Below are 11,864 nucleotides of genomic sequence, written 5' to 3'. Positions count from 1 at the left end.
CTGTTATCATTTGTTTTATCTGGCGGCTTCTGCACATCAGAAACGCCCCTGAAAGCTATAAATACAGTAGCTATAAATATAAGTACAGAATATCTAATCGTATAGTGTCGCGATCCTATCTTCGTTTATCTCACACTGACCTATCTATGACTGGTTGTATTCAACAGAATGTGAAGGTAGGAAAGTTTGGTAACGTTAATACAGGTCATTCGGAGCGTCAATTTTTATAGATGACCCATACTCCAATAGGCCAAGTAACAATCTGTAAGAAAACAACGACAAAGTACAGTAGCTAAGACTAAGTGACAAGTTACCAACGTTGAATCTACGTCGATAAATTGCAGTGATTTTGGTGACTTCAGAAAATACGTACCCACAAACCGATTTTCCTCATACGGTTTGCTTTGCTTGCGTCCTCCTTTTTGTCAACTTGTGCACGTCTCCCCTTGATTGTGAATATATACTAGTATACCAGTCACCATTCCCAATCCAGGCGCAAAGTGTATACATTACACTGCAATGAATTTCATAGAATGTTGACAGTGACCTCTGCTGCCGATTCCAAAGACGGGTTGATTTTGACGTACGCACTGACAGTTTCCGGTATTAAGTACAGACTTGGCTTCCTTGATCCTTGATCCCCTGCATTAGAGTATGACGTCTGTATCACCTACCCGTTCGAATCAATGCCATAAACCGTGATAAACGTCAGTGGACCACTGAATGGTTGCGTAACGGGACTTAACTTACCTAACGGCCGTAACAGTTGCGTCATACATACATGACGATACTGTAATCTTCCTTCCATATCGAGGTCAAAATAATGGTGTCGGAAAATGTAAAATGTCGCCCCTAAGAAGAATTATCTCTTTGCATGTTACTGCTGATAACAAAGAGGCTGTCCAGCTGTCCATGGGCAATTGCTCTCGAGCAAAACGTTAACGGTGCTTCATTTTTCTTTCCCCGTATTTTTCATTGTATTTTTCCTTGATTTGATTTGCGTCCTTGTACCGCAGAATTCTTTATTCAATAACACCATTGGTTACTTGATTAGTAGTTCCGTTGGTTCAACAGGAAATCATAGCTATAGCTTCGTCCTTTTTTCCAAAGCAGCACACTCTGAGATAAAAGTCTCGCCCAATATCCAAACGTACTTCTTTGAGGTGTAAGACATGTTCGGCCCATTTGGTCAGTTGTACATTAACTGGAAATTCACTTTTCAAACGTTAGTACATAATGACCACGAACATTGCCTTTGTCTTGGTGTCATTGAAGGGCCAGTAAGCCTATAATGGAACTGGTTAATATCACTAATGCCTTTCGTTGCCAAAATAAATTTGTTCTTGATTATGGGAAAATTAGTTACTTGGGAGTTGGGAGTGGTTTTAACTCAGTTTACATGGCGTCGCTAATGACAACCATTGCCTGGTAACGCGACGCGCTCGCCGACGACATTCGCGAACTGTTGACACGGACACTTTAACATGAGAGTCACCGTCAAGTAGCGTCAACAAGAGAAAAAGGTTGTCCGGGACAGAAAATCATGTAACAGATTACAAGTGCGACATTTCTACTCTACCACAAGACGGTGCAGTTTTCCAAACTGACTGTTGAGTTGCCCGCGCCGCGGTCGAACCGCCTCCGCCTACCAACCTTTGGGATTGCTGTTGCCCGGCGAGCTACCAAAATATACACGGGATTTCCAAACGCAAAGTTCTGTCTCTTGACATCCGCTCAACCGTGGCCACAACTCCTGTACCACTCCAAGAGAGTTAGCACGAAGAATGGTGAGGGTCCAAAGAGTGGCGTTTTGTACAGGCCGTCCGCCAATGGCTGCGCTCCAGCTCCTGTGACTAATGCCCTGTGTCCTTTATATTCACGTATCGCTTGATCGGGATCGAAGAAAACACGGCAGACGTAAAGGACTAAAGACTGTCGCGCGTTTTTGGGTTGTAGAGAAGTTACTCGGCCAAACAAAAGACGATGTTTGCTACTATGACTTACGGGACCTAGTCGCGCAGTGACTTGTTATTTGGATCGACGGTTGGGAGGGATTTTGACCAAGAACTGTCCGCAGTTTGCGTGGTTGGATGACGTCTGAGTGAACCTGGATGGTAGAGCTAGGGAGCACCTTGATGCAAGCTACCGGTCACCAAGTGGGGGGTAGCCTGCAAGCGAGGCGAGCAAGGGTTCGTGCAGTATCTGACTTCGCCCTTGGGAACATACTACGATCTCATGGTAGGTATAATCTCCTATCACTTACTATTACGAACCCTATAGTACAGCCATTGAAAGCAGTACGTTTTCTCAGTTGCCAAATCCCACCAAACAAGTGCTCATGTTGTTTGCCAAGCACACAAAACTTCGGCGGATTTGGATGCCATTGCTAGTCCTACGTCCCCCTCTATACCGGCCTTGTTTACATCAGTTTACCCACAAACAACCGCACAGGTAAGTTGGAACCCCCTGCCGTGTACCGACCCTAAATATTGACCAGTATTACTTTCACTGAAGTTGGTTACAACGCGGCGGCACCCCTTTATAACGTGTAGTCCTGCTATTAAGTGGTTTCCAAGGAAACGGAAGTGTTTTTACGTGTACGTTTTCCTATAGAATTAATCACGGTCTTGAATAATGCACACTTTGACCCACTGAGAACCACACTTGTATTTTTTCCTTGAAACAGCGACATGGTAACATAACGCCAGTACACAATCACGAAGGAAAACAACAGGGTGTAATGAGGTTAGCTACCAAGTTGTTGGCGTACACTGATCTCTATGGTCGTGGGGGAACCGGAACAATAGCGCTGTGCGTAAGGCCATTGGAAAGGAATTAGTCAAAATTGAAGGACTCAGATTTGCAGCCGAGTTGGCACATTATAAGATTTGTTAGCATTATCGAATTGGACGGTGCAAGTTCGCATGCTATGCTGTACAACGCCCCCAAATGGAAGCGGAGCGTCATGTCACATTGACTTAGATGCTTTTCACTCCTAGTTATGTGTAAAATTCCATTCATTTCGGTATTTGACGGATACTGTAGGATTTGTCACAGCCAGGTGCACCTACATGAAGTGCGTGTACCCCTCACTCAACCTATTCATTCAGCAGTCGCTACAAATCTATGCCGACTTTAACTCGAAAGTTCACTGCTGTTGAATGACTCTGTAGTCTTTGCAGGCACAAGTTCACATGTGAAGTCGGTAATACTGTGTACCTAATTGACATCTCTCCCAAACCTTGAATCCTTCCGTCAACCGACAGCAGTGGGACACAACACTTGTTTACTCCATTACAAAGAGTGGAACCTGGAGCCATTTATAGCTGTTCTGTTCAGGTTCAAATGCCGTGATAACAGTTCAAAGACGCCATTTAGAAAAGCCAGTCAGTGAACGTCAATAATGCACTCAATCAGCCTTTAGGCGACTGTAGACGCTATGTACATGTATACACAACGTCATCGGTGACAATAGATAAACTTCGACTAGTTTAGTCTCATATATCACATAAATGGACCTAGATAACAAACGACCATTAGCTGTTGGACAGACAAGGTAAACAAGATCCAGGTCATTAAATTCATTCATACATAATCATCAAGATGCAGGAAAACTTAAGTTGGGTACAAGAGCCTTTAAAAGACTTTTGGAAGCAAAATATATGCTAATCCAAATCAAAGAAACAAATTCAAAATTCCATCGTCTCGACGAGACTTTGTTTCTCCATACCGATTTTATTTGCAAAACCTTTCAAACCTCGTCATAGAAGATGACGAACATTTCTGTTAAGTCGTTTTTAGGCCAGCCAAAATTGCGGCCGGCCGGCATTAGAACTCTCGACAGCCAAAGGCAGCTTGTATTTACTGGGCTTTAATTCAAGTTGGCAGCACGATGTTTGCTGAAGGAAATTATAGCATTGCCCTGATTAAGTGTTTGCTTCACGATGTTGTCACATGCATATATTGTGCATAATCGTTAAATTAACGGTAACTATAAATCCATTGGCAAGATGGTTACATGATTGGTAGCTAAATACTACAAAAACAGACATGAGTTCTGACAAAAAGCCTAAATACCTCGGACACTGGTGTGAGAACTAATAACATACCCTCGACATACACCTGGCGATAGACAAGATTCATATCATGATCGCATCCTTGTAATTGCCTGCTATCAGTCAGTCTGTCGGTTCACTGAGGCATTGTTGACATGAAACTATGGTAACCTGTTTGTTTGGGTGATCTTTATTATCTAGTGTATACTAGATCCATCGTAGGGGGTAGAATTTGTCCAATCTCAATGATATGCCACAAGAAAAATATCTTATGCGATGCCAAGGGGAAAGTTGGTGGGTCAGGGACGAAACCATCTCACATGTCTATCAGTCACGACAATCTCACGTGGTGCGGCGGCTGTGACGTTTGTCTAGATGTAAGAGGACGTGAACAGAATATGTTTTTTTCGGAATTTCGTTAACGTCAATAATCATGTGACATACTTACGCGCGCAAAAAAATGTGACAGTCGGCTTCAGCTTACGCACGGTAGTTTGGGAGCTACGACGTCATGTATCCAATGGTAACCACACACGTTATTTCCTCAACCTTCTGTTAGGTCAAGATTGCACATGTGATTATACAACCATCGATCAACAATTCACAAAGGACACATTGACTGAAAGAAAAGTGACCCAACAATGTGAGGTTTTACAGTCCCAGAGTCAAGTAGGGGGTCATAAGTTAGAACTAGCCTCCTAAATTACGCCATGCCTACTTAAGCTGCACTCTTGCCTTTTAGATTTCAAACAAGTTTTACGTTGTAATTAATAGGTACTCATTGTTCACACACTGTAGACACAAAGCATAAGTGTAAATATTGTCAGTAACCGCACAGTTCCGACCTACGACAAGAAATTGTCGCGCGGGAATTCAAAACCAAGCTTCATGTCCACAATTCTAAATATCATCGATATCCTCTGAATACGGGAAATGTAAAAATTACAAATTAACGTTATGTTTGCACTAACGGAATTCATCAGCCTGAGATAAGCCTCTCGTTATACCGCTGTTGTTAACTGCATTTCGTGCGAAGATCGCAGGGTAGCGCTTTCAATTTTCTGTAGTCGACCGATACTACTGGACTGACTACAATTTGACACATCCAGATCTCTTGTTAATCGTCTACATATTCTTCCACTTCCATTTCGTCTGTGCGAGTCCTAACTATAAACTGTTTGTAGTTAATTCCTTCTGAAAGTAGAAACAGGATAGCAAACAAAACATTTGAACGTAGGAAGAAGATCGTACACTGGATCGAAGTGATGCTCCTTGCTTAATATTCGTTTTTTTTGTAATCTCCGATCCGGTTGCAACAAAAAGTGCTAATAGGACTGGTCTGACGTAGTTTAAAAGTAAAACATACTCACTCACTCACTCATTCTTGTCATAATGTAACTAATACCGCCCGGTATTGAATAAAGGCAGTTGTAAAAGGTTGTGTCAGACATTTGGAATTTTATTGATTCGGCGTACAGATCTTGATCGTTGTGATATATTCAAAACGACATCAGTAGCAATCTGTTTATCGGTCAACATATTGCTAGGATTTCAGCTTAAGCTTGCATTACACGATCGAGCCAGGGGTAACGTTAAACGTTAACTTGCAGGTGTCATGAGTTACATCAAGGATTAGTAAGTCCTTGGTTACATAGAGACTTAAGGGCTTCTTAGGCCCTGTTGCCATGGCAGCAACACTCGTCCCCAGGATAATCCCGCTCAGGCACGATTGGTTGATGGGGCGTGTGATTGACAATAACGACAGACGGCATTACTGTGGATACAGTGAAAAGACACATTTGATCAACACAAGTCATGCGAATAACCAGGTGTCTGTAGGTAGAGTTACAAGTCAAGAAGAAGGTTAAGGGATATCCAGCCTGAGTGTAGCCCTTCGCAGTTCCATGAAAGTATTGAAGTATAGAAAGGACTGATGGACTGACTACCAAATAAGTCAAACTGATTCGGAGGAAACGTCATACACCTGCCATCGAAAGTCTCCGAGGAGGCAATTAGAAGCACGTAGTAATCCAACAAACACGCAGACGGGTTTGTGCCAAATGCCAAACATAGCAGTTCTTGGGGAAATAGTACAGCTACTCTATCCGCATGCAGTATCCCCGGGAGTAATAAGAACCCCAAATTTCCCACCCACTGCTTCCTAACGGTAGCAGGTCAATGGATGGTTTAACTCTGTGCTGATCGAAAGTCTTCATTCCCGTAGTTGCATTGTTTCTTTCCATAGCCAGAAATACTTGACATGGAAGTAACGCTGAACATGTTAAAGTTAGCACAAACGTTGAATATAAGGTACGTTATTACAGAAAAGTTCACAGTAAGGGAATCACTTAGTAGTGTTGGGTGCGCCTTCTGATCGTTTAGGGCACGTGTAAAAGATCCGGACTGACGCAAAAGCCTGCCTGATGTATACAGGTGTTACTAAGTCCCGAAACAATGGGCCCAACACGCTCCTCACAATTTCCATGGGCACAAATACCTCTGCATTGACCATGTAGTGGACTGTTTTGGCCCTCGTGTTGGATAAACACGAATGAATGCAGCATCTTGTTACGGTCAGGGACAATGAAAAAAGCATCTCTCACCTAACAAGTAAATATCAATAAACGTTCCTCCATTGTCAGTTAAAGCAGGTGAGGTGATATCAGTTGTCCTGCTCTTCTCAGATAGCAATCACTATGGCAACACATATGCAATATCAAGAAGTTCAATTTTATTATTTGAGCTATTTCTGAGCGAAAACACATGACAGCAAAGGCATTCCGAGCAGCTAGGTGCAGTAGCAGACTCCCTTTTGTGGTGTGCTCGTTAGCGTAAGACAAGTAGCCCGAGGGGTGTCAAATTTTGACCTGGTGGAGACACAGTGGTCGTCATGGAGACAGGTGTATAATTACATGGTGCCGCGAACATGGCGGCCGCGGACGCAAACTTTTGTCTCCTTCCACGCAAAGTAAACACCGAGGTTTGCCCAACATTTGTCGGAGTTACGAGGAAAACATTTACAGAGCGATCCACCCAGACGTAAATTATTGTCACGTGGAGTTATATCGCCCAGTAGGACGGGACCGGGCTGGCCACAATCCAGATCTAAGACAGATTTGGTCCGTGCGGAGGGATATTTGATCGTAATTAAGGGTAGCCGGGAAGTTCCAAGATGTCGACGTAGGGGACGTCTGTTGTTACCGTGTCAGCGAGAAACGGGACTGTTTGTGGCCTTACCTGTGACACAGCATGCTACCGAGGCAAACATTTCTGAAGGGAGTTTTCACTAGACAACTAGTAGTAAGAGCATGAGGTGGAGATAGCCCTCTACTTGGAGAAAATATGCACAGTAAGTACCGTTCAAATCACGGAGCACCTCTCCTCAACTTTCAACTGGCAAGTGTATGTTTACTGTTTATTCTGATGAGTGTTTTAGTAGATCCTGATGTATTCCTGTACTTTTCTTGCCTCAGAATACAGAATTTTGGGGAAGAAAGGCGAGGGCACGTTCTCTGAGGTGCTAAAGTGTCAAAGCATCAAGGATGGCCAGTACTACGCCTGCAAGAAGATGAAACAACACTACGACAGGTGAGTCTTAAGGATTATAAACACAAGAACTCAATGGCACCAATTCTCACGTTTTCTCAAGTGGGCGTACTTGTGGTTGTGATTGTTGTCAAACTGTGAAAACATAAGGAGTGTTTCCCTTTCTTTTCTTTACTTTAGGATGGGTTGTCTTTGTCAGTTTGTGACACAAATTGGAAAATCATGTATCCATGTGTGACAATGATATTGTCTGCACTTCTCAATAGGGAAACATATGCAATTTTCAGTATTACCAAATAATTCATTACATTTTATTTTACAACATATAAACAATATTGTCTATAGATTGCACAATGTTCAGTACAATTCAATTTTTTTAGACATTGCATGGTGATTCATGTTTTGATACATACATTACAGGGCTCGAAATTCACTTTTGGGATCAGGTGCACTGGTGCACCCAACCTAAAAAATTGGGTGCACCAAAAAAATTTTGGGTGCACAACATAAAATAAAGTAGAATGTAACTATTGTAAGCAAAACCTAATCACAAACCTTACTGTTCCTCTTCTGAGCTTGTATCTGAAATGGGAGCTTGGTGACGACGCTTTCATATTTTACTTGCAAAGCCAAAAACAGTAATAACCATAAAAATGAAGTAAAAATAAAAATAATTCGAATGAAAAGTGTATATATCAATCATCAATCAAACAAAATATTTGTTTAATATGTGTACAAAATTACATGTGGTGCATTCATTTTCTCGATGAAATTTCAATAAGACTAACTAGTGACGTATAAGGGTCCCAGCGTGTTATTAATATCGACCTCGGTGAAGAAAAAAAATCAACGCCACGGAAGAAATAAAGGAAAGCACAAATATTTAAAAGCCTTGGTCTTTTGGCAGTCTTTTCTGACATTAAAAAAAGCCTCATGTACGCAGTTTTGAAGCTTTCAAAATAGAAATTAACTCAAATTCTAACACCAAAATCTTAAACAAGTACTACAACAAAGATTTTATTATTTTCTTACACTGAGATGTCAAGAATATGCTGTCTACTAGTGTGCAGTGATACCTTTACACATTAAACCGTACGAAAATATTTGGGTGCACCAGTGCACCCACAGTAAAAAATTAGGTGCACAGCTCCAAAATTGGGTGCACTGGGTGCACATGCACCCAGTATTTCGAGCCCTGCATTATGTGCATCTCATAGCAATCATGCCCACCAAGACAAGAGCTGTCATGGGTCTAAAACCATTGCTCTGACTGTTTGACAGAAATAACGTGAAATAACCAATTTCCTTCTCCATAGCGACCCTAGCTACACAGGGAGAAACAGCCTCCAGTGTACGATAAGGCTATTATTCACCGGTGCAGCCATAATCCATTCAATATCCACTGAACCACCCCCCATAATTTCTGCATCAATTCAATAGCTATCATTACCTTAACCTTCATTGATACACTTCAGTTAGAATGATTGGTACACAATTGCAATTTTTCTTTTCCAATGCTAGAAAGCACATGTTCCAAAATGAACAGATATTTAGGGTGATTGGACAGTTTGAAGGCTGCGCAATAACAGCTTGCATATTGTATCAACAAAAACCAAAGGCCTCAATGTGCTTGAGGAAATCAAATTGCTTGCAAAACCGGTGAAGCAAAATTGGTGGGTCTTTGACCGGTTAAACAAAATGTTGTCACAAATGTTACAAAATTGGATGAAATTGCCTGTTGTGAATTACTGTCATGCTTTTATGAAAACGGTACAAGAGCATCATCAGAACATCAATTGATCAAATGACTAATTTTCTCTCAAAGACGTTTACTGTTTGGAACTGCTGTTTGTTAATTGGACTCAAGAAGTGAGAAGCCTGTCTCTCGAGATTCAATTACATCTAATTGCATTGTTCCTTGTAGTTCCTATGGTTTTGTGAGTTTTGCCCCAAACCACCTGCCTGTATGGGAATGGTTGACAAATCACAGAAGCAACCAGATATAATCAGAGGCTTTGCGTGACTGTATCATTATCTTACAGTCTTGAGGGACAAGGAGTGGCAGATCTTTATCACATTTGGTGCTTCAATAGGAGGGAAATAGAGCCCTGACCTCAATAACAAATGCTGCATAGCAATTTAAGTTTTTGCATTCCCTCGTCATGCATTCCTTGTTCATGGTGTTTTGCTGTTACATACATCAGAAATAAGCCGTTCTTTGTCGAGTTGATTATACGGATCTTAAGGTAAGACCCCAGTTGGAAAATGAGTCTAGAATAGGCAAAACTGACCAATCACTGCTTGTTTTACAGTGTGGAACAGATCAACAACCTGAGGGAGATTCAAGCCATGCGGAGGCTTCATCCTCATGCAAATGTCATAGAGTTGATAGAAGTCATATTGTAAGTATACAAAAACCTGTCCTAATTGACTGTGACTTTGAATTGTTATACTTAAAACAATACCTGACAAGAATATCTATCATAGATACATAGAATCAATCATAATCCGCAGCATGTTGAAAGTAATCTGTAATTTGAATTCTTCAAAATTTGGTTAAAGTTTATATCATCATTTTATAGACTACAGTACAGCATAAGATATTTCTATAAAAAAGGTATAAGTGATCTGACTTTACTTCTATTGTTACAGTGACAAGAAAACAGGGACGTTAGCTTTGGTATGTGAGCTCATGGACATGAACATCTATGAACTCATCAGAGGTGAGTCTATACCTGATCTTTCTTCCTACCACAACTGAACATGTTTATCATATATCACAGTAAAAGGATTGACCTTTAAAACAACTGGCTTCAGATGTCCGATCTTTGGTGATATTGTTGTTGAGCACATGATGGATTGTGTATTTCAAACACAGCCATGGCTTTCTTTGTGATAAAGAAGATGTATGACCCAGTCTCCTAGAGAATAGCGTGGGTTGTGACTTTTAAAGGCTCGTTGTTTCATCTTATAGGAGGCAGACACTAGGCATCATCCTAATGTCATCTTATTGATAAATGACTCATGAATGCTATCTGAGACAGCCACATTATCTGATTGGACAGGGTTGTCTACATAGTTGCTACATTCAAATGATCTGTTTTTGTCGCATTCGTTATGAAAAAAATTATAAATATTCTTGTTTAATCCTCGATACAGAGTGCTGTCAAATGTTAGCCTAGTCACTATCTATTTGGCACTATGGTCAGAAATTACAATACAGTTTTCAGAAACAGTTGGATAATGATGGTAAGATAGGTGATAAGACATTTGTCATACACTGAATCAAACAATTTGGTACATAAATCTGGGGCAAAGGTCATAACAGGAATATTCACATTTCATAATTTCATTTCTGTATTTGGGAATTCAAATAGATCTACATTCTAAATAAAGTAGGATCAAGTTTGCAATTACCCTACAATCACCTCATATTGATGGCTACAGACTGCAACTGCAATCGATAAGTACATGTACAAATGTACATTTTATGGTACTGAAATACAGCAACTGACCTTTACAGGTACAATTTAAGTTCCAGATGTTACTACATTATTTTCGTATGAATTTGACATATAGGACTCGGTTCCAGTTCTTCTTGAATAGTTCAGGTTGTAAGACTGGCTTTCCTAGTTGCATATCCACTAGGCTTACTAGGGATGTAGGCAGTGGGACTACATGTAGATAGCTTGTGAAATGTGGGGAGAAAATTAATGCCCAGAAGCACTCTGTGCTATAGATGGTAATCTGTTACTGTCAGTGGAAATGAGGTGTGCATGGCATGTATTGCTACTCTTGCTCTTGCCTGTTGGAGGAGCATGCCTTATCGTTTCCTACACCTGGACTCCTGGGACTGTTATACTGGGTTTGGTTTCATATATATAAAACACAACCATCATTATCAAGTCATACGGATGACAGTACTTCCCCACTTTTCTTTCCATTTCCTAAATGCCATTTTTATTTCAATGCAGTAGCATATCCTGTCTTTCACACACTAGACTAGGTGTACATGAGAGAGTAAAGGACAGTTATTAGTGTATGTCTGAAATGGAAAAGAGCTAAATGCTTGTTAAAAATATAATTCAAACATTTCTAGTGCAACCATGCTTGATAGAGGGGAAAGACAAGGTGACTAATGAATTTAGGTGGGCAGGTCTTCATTGTCGTTGCCCATGTGTCAAAATAAGCCCCTTCCCAGGATGTGGTCCCTCCTGACAGGTGTATTGGGAAAATGCCAGAGCTTGAGCTGAGTGGCCAGCT

General features: G+C 41.1%; 1 protein-coding gene across 5 annotated transcripts in view; it reads left to right on the top strand.

The window, feature by feature from the left end:
• The first annotated feature begins 1,487 nt into the window (after positions 1-1,487).
• LOC136432947 (MAPK/MAK/MRK overlapping kinase-like) overlaps positions 1,488-11,864 on the top strand; it is a 31,829-nt gene continuing 21,452 nt past the window's right edge. The window contains exons 1-4 of one of the 5 annotated variants that reach the window (XM_066424618.1): positions 1,488-2,238; positions 7,529-7,643; positions 9,914-10,003; positions 10,254-10,324. In XM_066424618.1, the coding sequence (XP_066280715.1) occupies positions 2,112-2,238; positions 7,529-7,643; positions 9,914-10,003; positions 10,254-10,324 (403 nt within the window). In that variant the 5' untranslated portion in view covers positions 1,488-2,111. Of the gene's footprint in view, positions 2,239-6,982; positions 7,405-7,528; positions 7,644-9,913; positions 10,004-10,253; positions 10,325-11,864 lie in introns of those variants that run through there. The other 4 variants (XM_066424620.1, XM_066424619.1, XM_066424621.1 and 1 more) reach the window with 4 other exon arrangements.

Source organism: Branchiostoma lanceolatum, chromosome 4 (assembly GCF_035083965.1).
Source record: "Branchiostoma lanceolatum isolate klBraLanc5 chromosome 4, klBraLanc5.hap2, whole genome shotgun sequence".
NCBI classification, from domain to species: Eukaryota; Metazoa; Chordata; class Leptocardii; order Amphioxiformes; family Branchiostomatidae; genus Branchiostoma; species Branchiostoma lanceolatum.
The sequence above is the reverse complement of the archived record's forward strand: the minus strand, read 5'-3'. Positions and strand labels throughout refer to the sequence as shown.